Below are 16,820 nucleotides of genomic sequence, written 5' to 3' on the forward strand. Positions count from 1 at the left end.
CGTTGGCCACCAACTAAATGGTTAGTAACATTTGTTTGATACGATTTTTGGCCTATAAACAATCAACAATGGCCACTAGATTTGATGGTATGGATTTTTTTGATTTGGACTACTTGTATAGAAAATGTGCGCATGTGCATGGGTCATTGTACTCCGCCAACTATCAAATAACAATAAATCTCTCTCTGTTTCGCTCTCTCTCTCTCTCTCTCTCTCTCTCTCTCTCTCTGTTTCTTCTTCCTCTTCCTCATGCATGGGAAGCTGAAGAAAACAGTCGAGCTCTCTTCATATCAAAGAAGATAAGAAAATTAATTTTTAAAAAAAAAGAAAAAGAAAAAGAAAAAGGATGGCATGCATGAACCTGGGCTCCAAAGCAGAAGCATTCTCACGTGAGGGCCAGACCTGGTATACGCATACGTATCCCGTACATTCATACGCTTCGTTGGGTATTCTCTTTCGTATTTAGCCACATTCTCGAATAGCATTTTTCTTTTCTCTTTCTTTCCGTACTTCTTTTTGTTGGTCTATGGAAAATTGATAATTTTCTTTATTTCTTTCTCTTTTTTGTGATATGAATTTCAAAATACAAGTGGGTATGTATATTTATGTAATGTACTTTGTTACTGAAATGGGTAGAATCACTCCATATGTATGCATGCATGCATGCATGCCCTGTAATGCAAGGAACAAACTGGTATCTTGGTTATGGATGTTTTTATTAATGAATGGAATCTTTTGTATGTATCAATGTGCATGTGAACATGTGGGCTTATATGTATGCAATGACTCAATCCCAGTTATTATTATTAGTATTATTATAAATCTACAAGAGATGTATGCATGCCTGTTTGTTTACATGAATGTATGCATTTGGTATATATACGTCTGCGACTGTGTATACTGCAAAGAAAAACCCAATGGCTTATTGATGTGTGTATTTTATGTAGATGGTGTATATGTATTTGTTAGCTTGTCTGGAATTGAATGCTAGAGGCCTTAACTTCTTGCAAGGTTTCCCTTTCTGGAAAATGTGCAATTTTTAGGTTTGTGCAGTGTTGAGGATGTAAGTGGCGTTTAGCAAACATGTATGGGTGGGCTGTCAGTTATTCCATCCAGCCAAACCCCAAAATGTAGGGAGAAAGGGTATTTGAGTTGGAGGTCTGGATTGGGTGGGACCAGGTTGGCATGTGAGTGGTGTCAAAGTGAGGCTTTGGAATGCCTGGCTCCAAGAACCCAAGTCATGGAAGAAGGTTGATGTCAGCTTTTGCCAATCTACCGTTTAAAAGCCAACCCCAAAATGCCGGAAACAGTGTTTTTGAGTTAAGATGTCAGTACTGGGTGGAACCAAGCTGGCATTTGAATGGTATCAATGTGAGCCTTTGTGGCATTTCCAGTTCTAAGAACCCAAGTCATGGAGGAAGGTTAATGTTTGGTGGCTTCCAATGATAAATGCTTTTGTCAATCCACCATTTAAAAGCCAACCCCAAAATGCTGGGAGGAATGGTACTTGAGTTAGAGGTCAGTATTGGGTGCGACCATGCCGGCATGTGAGTGGTGTCAATGTTGCCTATGGAATGTCCAATTCGAAGAGCCTAAGTCATGGAGGAAGGTTGATTTTTGGTGGCCTTTGATGGTAAAAACTTTTGTCAGTCTACCATTTAAAACCCAACCCCAAAATGGTGGGAGAAAGGGTTTGACGATGATGACGAGATAATGAATATGTTTGTAGGGGCACTATTCCAGATGACTAAAAACTTAAAGTGTATATTTATATGTGCATATACAAATGTATATATGTATTGATATATTTGTACACTGCAATTGAAAAACTACATTCCAATGTTACATGTCTTAGTGTGGGTATACTTCATCAACCAACTAACCCTTGTGTTTGCTTGGCGATGTATGTATAATGTATTGTATGTTACTTTTATGTATTTGTGTGTGTAGCAAACCTATCATTTATGCACACATACTCATATCGAATTTTTCATTTGTTAGATCTACATGTTTTTAACTTTGCTCGATGAGGATTGAAAAGCTAATATCGGGTGTGTTTTTCACTTTTCGTTGTTAGCACTTGATTGAGTTTCAACAGCATTCGAATGTGTTTTCGATTGTCCCATTGAGTTCTCCAGGCATTGGATTGGATTTTTCCCAGCACTTTTGAGTCTTCTCGTGTTCTATAGAAACAGAGTTGCCCCTTGGCTGAATCTGTCTCTGTATATGGATTGGAATGTACTGGGTAGACTTGCCTTTTTGTTTTTCTTTTTTTAGTAATTCTCATTGTCAAACAGATATAAGAAGCCCCACTAATCTTCTTATTGTCTGCTTCCTGCTAAACAGAGCACGTGAATGTATCCCTCTGAAATCCAAGATGAAAATTGCTTCTTATAATATAATTACATCTAAATGAAGATTTACAAACATCAAGGGTGCATTTGGATGACACTTGAGTTGAATTGTAGTTATTAGTCTAATGAAGTGGAAACAACCAAATTGTAATCTCCTTCTTTGGTTTTCATACTTGGAACTAGGCTAAAAATTGCATTTGTGTCCGTTCAGGTTGGACTTGAAAGAAATCTAACTGCAATTTGGGGGTCACTTTCTCATCATTATTATTCCATTAATTTCCATAATTTCCTCTTAATTCAAGTGAATGCTCGCAATTCAATTCACCACGCATCCATACAACTTAAAATCTAGTTAGTTTCATTGATGACCAAGCCCCAATCAACTTGATTTTGGCCACTTCTTTTTCCAGTTCAAAAAGCTTATGCATAGTCAGGTTTCTTCTTTTATTTTTTATTTTTATTTTTCCAGTACTTGATTGTAAGAGTACCTAAGCAACCATTTTGAGTGTTTGATTGAGTTCTTTTGGATTATAGATAGGCAGAGCTGTCTTCGTCGAGTGTTTCTAGAACAACTGAGTTCTCCAAAAAAGATGTAAAAATTGATGTGTTGTGTTTCTAGAACAATTGAGTTCTTGAAAGAAAGATATAAAATCAACATGTTTGTCACTATGATCTATCCATGGCACATCTTGATCGAGGTTCAAAATATTGAGACCAATGCCTACTGGATTCATTTTCTAAAGAAAAATGACACCTACACTTATTCTTTTCTACTTCTTCTTTGTGTCAGTTTTGGGACAGCTGATACATGCTACAATACTGATATTTGGAACCTTTGTCTTGATTCCTTGTCAGCCCAGAACTAGTTCAACAGACCTTATATGTGATAATTGGTTACTCCATGTTTTAATGAGCATTTACAATTGAAATTATGTTAAGTTTTTTCCCCATATGCAAAAGATTCTCTCTTTTTTCAGGGTTTGTACGACTGGACTTCCGAGTGATGTTGTCATTGAAGTCGGTGAAATGTCCTTCCATCTACACAAGGTGATTTTCGCTCTATCAAGTTTGAACCTTCTTCTTTCAATTTGCTTGGATTTCTTTTTAGCCGTTCATGTGTGTATGTGAGACCTACCAAAGAAATGTATTGTGTGATTGTACAACAGATGAACACATGGGGAAAAAAGAAAGAAGGAATAGAAGTTCATTTTTCCTAAGGTTTTCAATACAATTTCCGTTTCAAGATGAGCTTTTAAAGTTGAAGGACTTGATCAAGTAAACTGAGTTTCAAGTCCATTTGGGCTCCACCCATGTTGTGTCCTAGTTGAGTTTGGATTTTTGACTGTATGTACATATATGTTTGCATGTGTGTATGTACTGGTATTCGTGATTCACTCACACTTCCCAACATGCGCTACGCTGGCCAGGTGATGGTTGGGCGCGGCTTCGGTGGATCCACCAAGGAGGGTGGGACCCCTGACTGTGGGGGCTTACAGTGATGTATGTGCCTTGAATCCACACCGTCCAACCATTTTGAAAGCTCATGTTAGGGCGTGACTCCAAAAATGAAGCTGACCCAAATATTAGATGGACAACACCACAGGAAACAGTCATGATTGAATCCCCAACATTAACAATTTCATGGATTCTACCGGAATGTTTATTTGTCATCCAACCTGTTGATAAGGTCACAAAGATCTAAATGAAGATACCGCACAAATATGATCTTGATCCAAAGCTTTTGTGGGCCAAATAAGTTTTTAATGGTCAATTACCACTGTTTCCTGTACTATGGTCCATCTGAGATTTGGATCTGCTTCATTTTTTGGATCATGCCCTAAAATGAGCTTTCAATACCAATGGACAGAGTGGATGTAGTCACATACATCAAAGTGGTTCCTACAGTCAGGGTTCCCACCCACCTCAGTGGATCCAGGGATCCACCGAAGCCGCGCCCATGATGGTTGTGAGTTGTGTACTTCTATTGTTTCATGCTTGAATCTAACTGGGATTTGTGGTGATGGAGCAACTGGATTGGAAAACAAGCAGGGTTCTAGTTGTAAGATATCTAATGAAACCGTAGCTTGAATTGAGATCTCATTCAGAAAGAAAGATATCCGATATCTAGAGTTTCTTTTGTATACTATACAGATGATCTGATACATAGTATTATATCCTGATAGTTACTGGCATGTTCTTGCAGTTTCCATTGCTTTCAAGGAGTGGGATGCTTGAGAAAATTATTGCAGATGACTCTGGCGTGCAGGGAACGACTTGCATTTTGCAGCTCCATGACATCCCTGGTGGCGCCAAAGCTTTTGAGCTGGTAGCTAAATTCTGTTATGGTATTAAACTAGAACTCACTGCTCTGAATGTGGTCTGCCTCCGATGTGCTGCCGAGCACCTTCGCATGACAGAAGACTATGGAGAAGGAAATCTCATCATGCAGACGGAAGTTTTCCTAAATGAAGTTTTCAGCAGCTGGAGAGACTCAATCAAGGCACTTGAGACATGTGAGGATGTCCTCCCGCAGGCAGAAGAGCTCCACATTGTCTCAAGATGCATCAATTCCTTGGCGATGAAAGCTTGTACGGACCCTGCCTTGTTTGGGTGGCCCATACCAGGGCACACTTCTATTCAAAGCCCTAGTGGCATCGCCTTATGGAACGGGATTGGCGCAGGGTCTAAGCCAAGAACCATGAGTGAAGATTGGTGGTATGAGGATGTTTCTTATCTCAGTTTAAATCTGTATAAACGGCTCATTTTGGATGTGGAAGCGAGAGGCATGAAACCGGAGATCATCTCAGGGTCTCTCATGTTCTACTCGAAGCAGTATCTGCCAGGGTTGAGTCGGCATTCGAGCTTCCGTGACAATACCATCCGTGTCATGCCCGGCGCTTCTATTTCAGCACCATCCGAGAGCGACCAGAGAGCTCTGCTTGAAGAGATTGTGGGATTGCTTCCCATGAAGAAGGGCGTCACATCGACTAAGTTCTTGCTTGGTCTGCTTCGGACTGCGATGATTTTGCATGCAAGCTCGTTGTGTAGAGAGAATTTGGAGAAGAGGGTCGGGACCCAGCTGGACCAAGCTGCATTAGAAGATCTTCTTATACCGAACTTGGGCTACTCGGTGGAGACCCTTTATGATATCGACTGTGTCCAACGGGTCCTTGATCACTTCATGTCAGTGGACCACGCTATGGCCGGGTCTTCTCCATGCATTGTCGATGAGGGGCAGCTGATTGGATCCCCCTCATTGACGCCAATGACCATGGTGGCCAAGCTAGTGGATGGTTATCTTGCAGAAGTCGCACCAGATGTTAATTTGAAGTTCCCCAAATTTCAGTCACTAGCGGCTGTCATCCCTGATTATGCCAGGCCGCTTGATGATGGCATCTACCGTGCAATTGACATATACTTGAAGGTGATGAAATTTTCTGTGCACATTCGAATCTCACAGCTTCTTCTACTTAGAACATTGCATTCATGACTAGAACAGTGAACTAGAATTTATCAACAGAACTTGTGATTTAACAGCAGTGACTCCGAATCATGCATATAACACAATTTCCACATTCAAGTTTCATCCTAATACATTTGTACATGAGAACTGATCACCAACAGGCACTTGCAGTGCTCCTCGTGCAACATGGCTTTTTAGCCATTGGATATTTTCATTATTGAGTGCATCCAATGGCTAAAAATGCTATGTATCACAAGTAGTGGAGGTGTTTGTTGGTGATCAGCTCTCTTTGCACATACATGTATAGAATGAGATCTCTACACTCCTTTGAATCCCATCTCTCTCTCTCTCTCTCTCTCTCTCTCTCTCATTGGTAAATCTGTAATTTCTCCCTGTAGGAAATCACATTCATGAACTTGTTTTTGTGCACACATACACAAAAAATACATTCATATGTAATTATACATGTACATACATATAGAACAAGGTACATGATTATGTTGTATAATACGTTTACATGGATATACGCATTACAGACATACATGTGACATGCATTACTGCATGATTCCTGTTTCTTTCTTGTAAAATACTGTAGAGATGGTCATTTGGAACAACATGCAACTGCATGTATACACATAAGAAGATTTCTCCATTTGTACATATGCACCTTTCCTACTTCAAATCCAAAATCTGTTTCTAAGGACAAAAAAAGGAGGAAATCTGTCAATGCGTTCGACTTCCATAGCTTCTCCCACTTGGGAGTTCGAATGTTGTTCGCATATGTTCATACATGAATACAAACATATATTGTTGCATGACATGGTTCATGGTTTTGGCATCCATTTATCTACAGGAGTACCCACATCACATCGAATTTCATACATGGGAACATTTGATTTTGGATCCTTAATGCAGTTTCTCAATTTCAGGCACACCCATGGCTCACAGACTCGGAACGAGAACAACTCTGCAGGCTCATGAATTGCCAGAAGCTCTCACTAGAGGCGTGCACCCATGCAGCCCAGAACGAGAGGCTACCTCTCAGAGTTGTTGTCCAAGTCCTCTTCTTTGAACAGCTGCGCCTGCGGACATCAATCGCTGGCTGGTTCTTCGTCTCTGACAACCTCGAGAACAGGCAGGGCCCGCATGGGGACCTCACGCTCCCGAAGAATGACGAATCTGCCCAAGTGGAACCCGGGTGCGACCCAAAGGAATTCCAGGCCATCAGCATGGACGACATGAAATTGCGTGTTTCAGAGCTCGAGAAGGAGTGCTCAAGCATGAGGAAAGAGATTGAGAAGCTGGGAAAGACAAAGGGTGGTTGGAACATCTTCGCTAGAAGGTTTGGATTTAAGCAAAAAACACAGAGTTGCCAAGGCAAAGGAGCGTCTGTGGCTGGCCAGAATCACAGAAACAGTGATGTGGCTGATTAAGTCCAATATCTTGGCTGACAGAAATTCCTTCCATACATACATGCTTGCACATGCTTGTCTGTTTTTATGTGTATGATGCTGTGTCCATTTTCCCCCCTCACTTGAGAACTGATTAGTCTTGTTAAGCTTCATTAGTGATTAGCATATCATTTTTATTCATTGTAATTATGATTAGAAGGTAGCTTGTAATTCAATGTTACTTCATCACAAATTGCTATAATCTTCATTGTTTTTGTTTACTTAGCAATTCAGATCGACTCATTCAGTTCTGAGTCGACCTGCAACTCACCCACTTCACGGGGTGACTTGTCCGAGTCGGTACTATTTGCACTACTAATTGACTTGCGGTGTCAAATCAGATCAGATTCAAAGTCTGAGTTGAATCCAACGAGTCATCAATACACGTTTAGTTACAAGTGGACTCATCACCAGTCAGCCATACGGCGGTGAATTCGTTCTGGGGCCTTGTACAGGGCTTATTTATTGAAGGGGGAGGGGAAGACTATAAGACGAGAATTCTATCTTCAATTCATCTTCTCTTTCCTGTCTTTAACTGTTACAACGGATTCTCCAAGTCGACCTGTCATAGTTCTCAATCAGAGTCATCTTTTCCTCTCTTTTTTTCATCTTCTTTTTTCCTTCATGCATTTTTGATAGTATTAGGCATCTCTATGATGCTCCTATATGTAAACAGGGATCATGAATGCGAATTCAAATTCTGAAACTATAGAACTCAGACAGAGATATGGTACCACATCTGAAAATTCAATAACACGTGGAAATTGGAACTTTTATTTATTTTATAAATAAAAAACCTAATATAATAGGATGTTATACTGCATTTTTCAGGTATCTGGTACTTGTGTATAAATCCAAAAGCATGACATTAGTACCCTAAATACATACTAGTACTTGCATATCATAGAAACCTGTTTTTTAACTGAAGATGGATTTGTTGCCTACAAGAATGTATTTATCTTTTGGAAGGAACCTTGAAGAAAATGCCAAGCGATTTTCTTATCTAAATGTATATTTTACGGAAGTTTTGGACAGGCAGCTCCAATCAAATTGGATAGGATAGCCCCTCTCAACGTTTCCCTTTCAACATCAACGCCCTTTGCTGACCATGATGTTTTTGGATAAACCATAAACTCTAATATTTTGGTTTTTTAACAAAAAATAAAAATAAAATAAAGAAAGATGTAAAAGACACCATCCAAAGAATCCGTCAGTGTGTTTGCATGATCACTATCAAATTGAATTGCGATTATTAGTTAGCATTTGTATTGAGCCCAATTGCATCTGTACTTGGAAGGAAAGGTAACTCAGGTTTGAAGAATATGTATGAATTTTGGGAAAGAAAAATGAGCATATCCTTTCAAAACCATTCAAAACATCGTTCCTCAGTTTAAGGATACGATGAAAGAAAACAGGCCTCCTAGAATTAAGGTAGCCCTACATGCCTTGACATGCATGCATGAACCTGGAATTTGTTGGACATCTAACCCACACATAAAGTGGACCCACTGCGATAATCTTGGGAAATATAAAGAGGGAGGTTCACTTATCTGGAGGGCCATCACTATGAAAACAATGAACAGTTTAAAATTGGAAAGAAATTGCAAAGTCTGTATTCAACTTCCATATGGCCCCACCTAATGAGTGACCCTGCCTGATCTATCCAGATCATCTTCACAGTGAGGTGCACCTATCTCAGACATCTCAAAGATGTTGTGAATCCAACACGAGCCACATGTAAAGGTGCATGTGGCCCAAATAGACCTCTCATTAGCAGCAGCAGCAACAACAACAATGATAAATCCACTTCAATAGGGTGCAAAAGAGAATGCCAACAGCAGAGATAAAGATAAAAGCTTCTCCAACCCTAGAAAAAATAACAAAAGAATAATGGAATTTTTTTATTTTTCTTCAGCCATGGTGGCAAAATATAATCTCAACAGAGTTGCAAAAGGCAAGAAGAAGACTTGAGAAAGGTCATCCCATCATTACACATTTACAACAAAAGCAACATAAGCTTTCTCAACAACCTGAAGATTCAGAAGAGAAGCAGTATGTATAGAGAGAGGGAGAGGGATTACCCAAAGAATGAAACGAACCTAAGGAATGACTAAACAGATCTGTCTACACCATTCTCCAGTAGGCTACTAGCAGTAAAAAGGGAACAGCAATGAATTGCAAGATGAAAGCCAGAAGTTAGAAAAAGAATTTTAAAAAAGAAAAGAAAAGAAAAGATAAAGAAAGAAGGGAATAAATTCCCTTATATGATAACAACATGGGGCAGATGGAATGAGCATGTTGTTTACCCCTCCAGCAAAACCAAAGGCTCGGGTATCAGGTACACCTTTTTACTTCTCCAACGAGGAATTGAGCTCATCTGTAACCCCCATATGGCTGTTGAGGCGCATAACCACCGATGCCCATCATGGGGTTGTACCCACCTTGCATGCTTGGAGCTGGGGGGATGCCTGCAGCAGGCTGCATTTGTGCTCCTTGACCCATACCCATGTTCATCCCCATGCCCATCCCCATGCCAGGGGCTCCCATGTTCATGCCCATGGGTTGATTCATTCCTCCATAACCCCCCATGCCCATGCCCATGCCGGCACCACCGCCCATACCCATCCCCATGCCGGCGCCACCCCCCATGCCCATGCCGGCACCACCGCCCATGCCCATCCCCATCCCCATGCCAGCACCACCGCCCATGCCCATCCCCATGCCCATACCCATACCAGCACCACCACCCATGCCCATCATTCCCATGCCCATGCTGGTACCCATCATAGGGTTTGGAGGGGGCAGAAGACCAGTTGCACCTGCGCGGCCAATTCCGGAACCAGATCCCATAGCTTTACCCATGGTGATGGTAGATGTTACAGGAGTTGCAGAGCTTTTCTCCTCTCTTCTTTTCTCCTTCCGGTTAATGGAGTCAAAGTCAATGCCAATATCTGCCAATGGATTGGTTTTGGCTGCAAATGCAGAAAATAAAAGCCAAGTAATTAAGAGAAATGGAAGATGTTATTTAAGGCTATATTAGCAGTTTGAAAACCAAGTAGACACAACCAATCGGTAGCAAAGATCAATAAACAAAAACATTAAGAGGGCAGACAAGGGCCCACTACACAATTCATGGTTCTCTAGAGTATAAAAGCCTAGTAAATCATTTGGAAATAAGTACCAAGAAAAATGTAAGCACAGGCATGTTTATTCACCAAGGGAAAACAAAACCGCAAGCACTTACGTCCCGATATATTAAAATCGACTAGACCTCGGCTCAATGTGTCGGCCCAGACTGTTGACTTGGGCTCAAACTTCTGCTTTGGCAGCTGACCCATAGCAGGTGGTCCAGTTGGAGATGGAAGAGATGCCTGAGAAGCAACTGGAACTGGAAGAGATTTCTGAGAAATGATTGGGGCCAGAGGAGATGCCTGAGAATCGAGTCGGGCTGGAAGAGATGCCTGAGAAGCAGGTGGGGCTGTGGATCCTGATGGAGGAAGGAGGCCACCAAGAATATCGATGCCTGGCTGTGCAGCAGTTGGCAGCTGTGGATGCAAAAACTCGGGGGCTGCATTAGGAAGTGGGACATTTTGTGCAGTTGGCTGCTGTGGGGGCGAAAACTCTGGGGTAGCAGAAGTAAGCGGAACATTGGTGACATTGGAAGAAACAGGGGTTGTGTGTCCCGATGGAGGAAAGAGTTCGTCGAGAATATCAATGACTGGCTGTGCAGCAGTTGGCAGAGCTGGAGGCAAGAACTCTGGAGTTGAAGGAGGAACATGGGCGACATCAGAAGGGGCATAAGTCATACCTTGAAATGTGTCCCCAAAATCAAAGTTAGGGACTGATTCAACACTTGGGGTGGCAGGTTGGAGAGGTAAGGTGCCTTGACTTGTTGCTGGAGTCTGGAACGAAGACATGGGTGCAAAATTCTGTGGTTGAGGCACAAAGTTGTCTTCGGAAGGCGTGGCAATAAAAGGAGAATCCCCAAATGGATTTTCATAAGGCTGCATTTGAGGTTGAGCAGAAGAGATCTTAAAGTCCAGTGCAAGAGGCAGCTACACGTAGTAGACGAGAGAGGTAAAAAAAAAAGAAAAAAAAGAAAAAAAGAGATGAAAGAACAGAATAATAAAAAAAAAAAGGTTCTTAAAATGAAAGAAGACTGAACTGGAAAGAAATCATGTGCTTATAACATACTCAAAAGAAAAGGCAGGATCATATAATGGTTAAAACGAAAAAAAAGAAGAAGAAGATCCCATGGAAAAAGAAAACAGAGATGAGTTGCCTAAAATGTAGTTTGCTCATTTCAAATTTTTTTTTTTTTCCCACCATGAAATGTAAGTTAATTACATCTTGGAAAATTCTGGAGAGTCCTAGTCATTCAAAAAATAGGGCAACATCCCCAAATCATTTGAACAACATGTGCGGCACCCAATCATCAATCGGACAGTTAATTCAATAGTACCATCGGGAGCAAGCCATGGTGCAAGAATCACACCGATCAGACGATCCTAACTCTTTGAATGGGCCCAATTTGTTACAACCGTCTGGGATTTATTGAATGTATGTGTCAGGATGATGATTGGACCTATTTTGTTTCTCTACTCAATCTTGACTCTCCATTTTCCATGCTATTGATCAGATGTTTAGGATCATCCGATTGGTTTGATTTTTTTGTCATGCCTTGCTCCAAATTGTATGAATGAATGAACGGTTCAAACCATCCTATGTTTCATTAAAAAGCTTTGGGGATGTAGCTAATGACCCCATGAAGGTGGGGACATTAGCAAAACCCAATTTATAATGGCTCTTTCTTCCTTGAGAAATAATGGATACTTTAATTTTGAACCTTTTGGTGCTCTTTTGTAAACTCAAGGAACTCAGGGAATGGTGATTTTCCTACAGTAGAAGCCTGTAAAACATACCTGGTTTAGTACAGTGGAAGCTGATGATGGAGGCACACAGTCTGGTCCTAGACTAGAATTTACAGGTGCAGTAGGTTCAGCAGCTGTGGCTGTTAATGTTGCTAGCACGGGCACCAATGCATTTGAGGGAACTGGATCGGAGAAGGCATGGAGGAGGTCCATTTCTGCAGCACTTTGAGCTGGTGTGGAAGCTTAACGGGGAGAAGACAATCCTATTATTAGTTACTACCATAGCTGTGAAATCATAGAACATAAAATACAATAACGCAACTGGATCATCCACTTAACAGTATGAAAATTGCATATTTCATATGCTCCATCCACCTCACAATCACCCTCCAAATATACCATTGACATGCAGAGCTATCCACAGTCTCAGTAATTACTGAAAATAAAAATTAGATAAAGAGGTCATCATTGTTCAGAGTATCTCTGATATTATTAAAAAAATCCCGGATATTATCTATATCTCCAGCTCGGTGATACCGATAACACTGGTAGTATTAGAAATTACTGGTATCAGAGATGCATCTCTATATTTGTGACCATGTAAATTTCAGGTGTCACTTGTATCACCAATGTATCGATATCGCCAATATTTTTTACTATGTAAATTCTAGGTGCTGCTTGTATCGCTAGTGTATCGGCAATATTTCAATAACATCACCAATGTATTGGCATTGCCAAAAATCTGTTTATTTCAATTTTTTTAAAATGGACGCATGGTTGTATGCATTGTTCAACTTGTCGATGATAATATAGCGATATTATCATTATTGCAACATGGGCGATATCCAGACCTCTTTCGTTTCCTTCTAGATGTCTATGATTTCTCTACAAAATATCGTGTGTTGTCGATATTCTGGAATATCGGTCGATGTTTGGATGGAAGGTTGGATGGGTAGATGAATAGATGGGAATGATGGGATGGTTGGACTGATTTATTAAGACAACACATGTTTTTTTTTTTTTTCTCTTTTATGGCGTAAGTGTCCCCGCCCCATTTTGAGGTGAGACTATTCCCTGCGGATGCAGACAATCACCTGCGAACCACATGCTTTTGGGCCCCCATTAAATGGAAACTTATTATGTATGCATTCTTTTTGCTTTATTTATTTAAATTTTAATTTTAAATATGCAAATGTATATTTTAGCGTCTCCTAAAGTTTCACTAAAAATTTCCAATGTTTCCCTGCATTTCTGGTTATTGGCGATGTTATCGACAATATCAATATTGTTTCTATAACCCCAGCTAGTGAAACTTGTAGTGATACTGATACTTCGAACTATGAAAATTACTGAAGGATTTTCCATGGACCCACTTGGGCTCCACGTGATGCAAGGAAGTGTGAGTTATAAAAGAAGGGTCAAAATTTAGCCTCATTTAGGACCATTATTTAAGTAAAGACATATTAGTCAATTTTTGTAGCTGTGTAAAAGCCTATGTAAAGGAGTCTTTGGGCATTTGAATGCTCATGCATATGTAAAGGAGTCTTTGGGCATCCAAATGCTCATGCCTATGTAAAGGAATCTTTGGGCATCTGAATGCTCATGCCTATGTAAAAATTGAGAATGAACTTTCTTGAGAGCTTATGCTTTGTGTTGCAGGTATTAATTGGTGAATCTTAGCATGTGTTGCTAAGAATTTATCTTTTCCATTTGTTTCTTTCCCAAAATTAATGTTTCTTGATCTTTGATCCACTTCACATCTCAGGCTATGCTAAAAGTGGTATCAAAGCAAGTTGCTCTCAAGGTCCAAGTTTTCCACTCCTTTCTTTATCTATTTGTAATTCTTTCTTTCCATTAAGTACTCCCAACCCAAAACTCACCATCCCCAAAGCCCTTTCCCCAAACTCTATCCATACCTCTTCACATCGCTAAAATTCATCCGTAAAACCCCATCCCTAAGTCCATCCCCCCCAAACCCCAAACCCATCAAACACTATCCCTCTCATTCTCATATGAGAATCCATTTCCAAAACCTTCCCAAAATATCAATTGTTGCTACGGCTATCGATGGTCAAGTTCAGATCAAGTCCTATAGTACCCATACTCAAGTTAACTGGGTTTGCATCTTTTTGTGTCCAGATCCTTTCAGGTCTAGGTCTCATTCTTGAAGAACTGGACCCGGTTTCTATCAGGTTCAAGCAGCCATTGGGTCTTTGGATCTAGGTGCGAGTTGGGTTTGGTTCAAATAAGAGTATTTACATGGTTGAGCTTGGTGTTGCTTTTAACACTGTTAAACTGAAAAACTTCAAGGTTATGGTGGAAGTAATAAGTCAATTTGGACTTGTGCTTAAGCTTCATTCATATCACGAAGTGAGGAAAACATGCTTCAAAACTATGATTGATTTTAATACAAGCTTCATTGTTGAATATAAAAAAGTATGGAAAACACATGGTTGTACTCTTATGGTCGACGGATGGAGTAGTAAATCTGGTTGGACACTAATAAACTTTCTAGTGAATTATTCAACTGGGACATGTTTTTTAAGTCCATGGATGCATCGACCCACTCCCACACAGCCAACTAGTTGTTCAAATTGTTAGAGTGTAGTTGAGAAAGTAGGAGAGGAATACGTTGTCTAAGTTATCATGGACAAAGCAACCTCATATATAGTCGTTGGTCACCTTCTTGTGGAGAGAAGAGGCATTGTTTATTTTAGACCTCTTAATCAACACATTGTCTAGATCTAATGTTAAAAGATATAGGCAGGTTGTACATTAAAGTGATTGTTAGGGCGAGAAGTAAAAGTCTTCATGTATAAACATGCCCTTCTCCATCAAATGAGAAAACATATTGGGTGTAACTTGCTTCGTCCAATTTTCACCCAATTCACAACAACCTTCTTAACACTACAAAGGTTATATACAAAGAAAGTCGAGCTTAGAAGCTTTATAGTATCGGTTGATTAGAATAATGGGTCTTGGTCAAAGAAGGCCAGAGGAAATCTAGTGCCACAAACCATTCTTTCATAATCTTTTTGGACATAAGTGTTAAAGACACTAAAATCATTAAAACACTTAGTGGATGTGTTGTGATTGGTGGACAGAGATGAAAAGCCATTAATGGGTTACATCTATGATGTGATGGAGAGGGATAAAAATAAAAACATGGATGACTAATTATAAAGAGCGTGATTACAGGCCCATCTTAGATATCATAGATAAGAGATGGAGCAATTAAATATCATCTTCATTGTATTCGACTGCTTGCATCCTTAATTTGGCCATATTCTTCAATTTGGCAATCGGACAGAAGCAGAAGTGATGCATATAGTTGGCTTTCTTAATGTCTTGAAAAGAATGGTTCCAGATAAAGAAGAATACCCGGCCTTACTGGACTTCTACACAAAGAGTGTGGGTATTTTCTCAAGAGAAATAGTCATCGGGCATAAGACTATGAATTTGCCAAGTATGAACGTCTTAGTGAGTTGATCTAAGTAACTTGAAAAAATTTCTTACAATGTAGGAAGTCTAAACTACTTAAACTGTTATTTATAGCTGATTGGTGGGCTGCATATGGAGTGGATCCGAATGAAAATGATTTAGCAGTAAAGAAGCTAGCTATGAAGATTCTTGGACTCACATGTTTTGCTAACAGTTGTGTGCACAACTGGAGTACATTTAAATCGATAAGTTTAATAATTCACTCTTTAGTGTTGATTTTAGTTTTAAATTTTAGGGAGTTAAAAGTAATGGCCATTGCTAATATACTTTCTTAATGCAAATTCAAACAAAAAAATAATCATCTTGAACAAAAGAAACTCAATGACTTGGTCTTTGTCCAATACAACTAAAAGTTGTGAGAGCGATTCCAAGGCAAGAAAAGCATGGTTTGTATGATCCTATTTGCCTAGATGATTTGGATGCAATAGTGACTTGTAGAGGCAAAAGACCCGGTCTTTGCAGGCGATGACCTAACATGGGCTCAAGTCAAATATGTTGCATTCGGATTGGCACCTAGAGAAAGTTCTTCTTCCACTCAAAAGTGGAGAAGATGGGTGTGTAGTAGCAGTCAAGGCCAAGCAGTGGAAGAGATTAAGGAGACAAAAAGAAGATGATCAAGATCAACCATTAGATGTTGATAAAGTACTAATGTGAACCAATGATGAAGAAACCGATGAAAATGAAGTATACATCGAAGAAGAAGACGACTCTAAAGACGACAATGATGATGACAAAGTGGTGATCAGATGCCACAATGGCAATTAGATCAATGTATATAGTAGACTGTGTTAGTATGTTTATTTTTAATATTTTATAAATTGTTCAAGTTATCAAGTTATCAATAAAATTTGTATGTTCAAAGTTTTTAATAATCAGTTCTCTCTTAATGCAAGTTGTTGATTGTTTTGTTAAAATTTATATAAATATAATACGTTAAATATATATCTTAATTTGTATATGGTCTAATAGTCTGAAACACTTAAACTACAATGAAATAGGTAAAAGAACCTAATCCAATCACTTGTGCTAATTAGGCATAGTTTTTCTTCTTCTTATTTTTTAGAATTTTTCAAAAAAAAAATCAAATTTTTTATTTTTTTTTCCAATTTCCTTCTTTACATAAAAAAAAAAAAAGAAGAGTGTGTCCTTTATGTTTTAATAATTAGTTCTCTCTTAATGC

At 39.6% G+C, this 16,820-nt stretch overlaps 2 protein-coding genes across 4 annotated transcripts in view; one reads left to right on the forward strand and one right to left on the reverse strand.

The window, feature by feature from the left end:
• The first annotated feature begins 257 nt into the window (after positions 1 to 257).
• Positions 258 to 7,461, forward strand: LOC131240357 (BTB/POZ domain-containing protein At5g03250-like). Its single transcript, XM_058238528.1, has 4 exons — positions 258 to 405; positions 3,332 to 3,401; positions 4,558 to 5,778; positions 6,747 to 7,461. The coding sequence occupies exons 1-4, from the start codon at positions 347 to 349 to the stop codon at positions 7,248 to 7,250; spliced, it is 1,854 nt and encodes a 617-aa protein (XP_058094511.1). The 5' UTR covers positions 258 to 346; the 3' UTR covers positions 7,251 to 7,461.
• A 1,684-nt stretch (positions 7,462 to 9,145) lies between these two features.
• Positions 9,146 to 16,820, reverse strand: part of LOC131240356 (clathrin interactor EPSIN 2-like) — a 38,806-nt gene continuing 31,131 nt past the window's right edge. For 2 of the 3 annotated variants that reach the window (XM_058238526.1, XM_058238525.1), the window contains 3 exons: positions 12,191 to 12,381; positions 10,513 to 11,323; positions 9,146 to 10,240 (listed from right to left, as the gene is read on the reverse strand). In XM_058238526.1, coding sequence (XP_058094509.1) covers positions 9,642 to 10,240; positions 10,513 to 11,323; positions 12,191 to 12,381 — 1,601 coding nt within the window. In that variant the 3' untranslated portion in view covers positions 9,146 to 9,641. The remainder of the gene's footprint in view (positions 10,241 to 10,512; positions 11,324 to 12,190; positions 12,382 to 16,820) is intronic. The other variant, XM_058238527.1, reaches the window with a different exon arrangement.

This window comes from Magnolia sinica, chromosome 3, assembly GCF_029962835.1.
Source record: "Magnolia sinica isolate HGM2019 chromosome 3, MsV1, whole genome shotgun sequence".
Classification (NCBI taxonomy): Eukaryota; Viridiplantae; Streptophyta; class Magnoliopsida; order Magnoliales; family Magnoliaceae; genus Magnolia; species Magnolia sinica.

Bases quoted from the DNA above. Each gene is read 5' to 3' on its own strand.
- LOC131240357 (XM_058238528.1), top strand. From the start codon at position 347: ATGGCATGCATGAACCTGGGCTCCAAAGCAGAAGCATTCTCACGTGAG. The intron at 406-3,331 runs GTATACGCATAC...CTCTTTTTTCAG, and splicing joins TCACGTGAGGGCCAGACCTG to GGTTTGTACGACTGGACTTC. The intron at 5,779-6,746 runs GTGATGAAATTT...TCTCAATTTCAG, and splicing joins CAATTGACATATACTTGAAG to GCACACCCATGGCTCACAGA.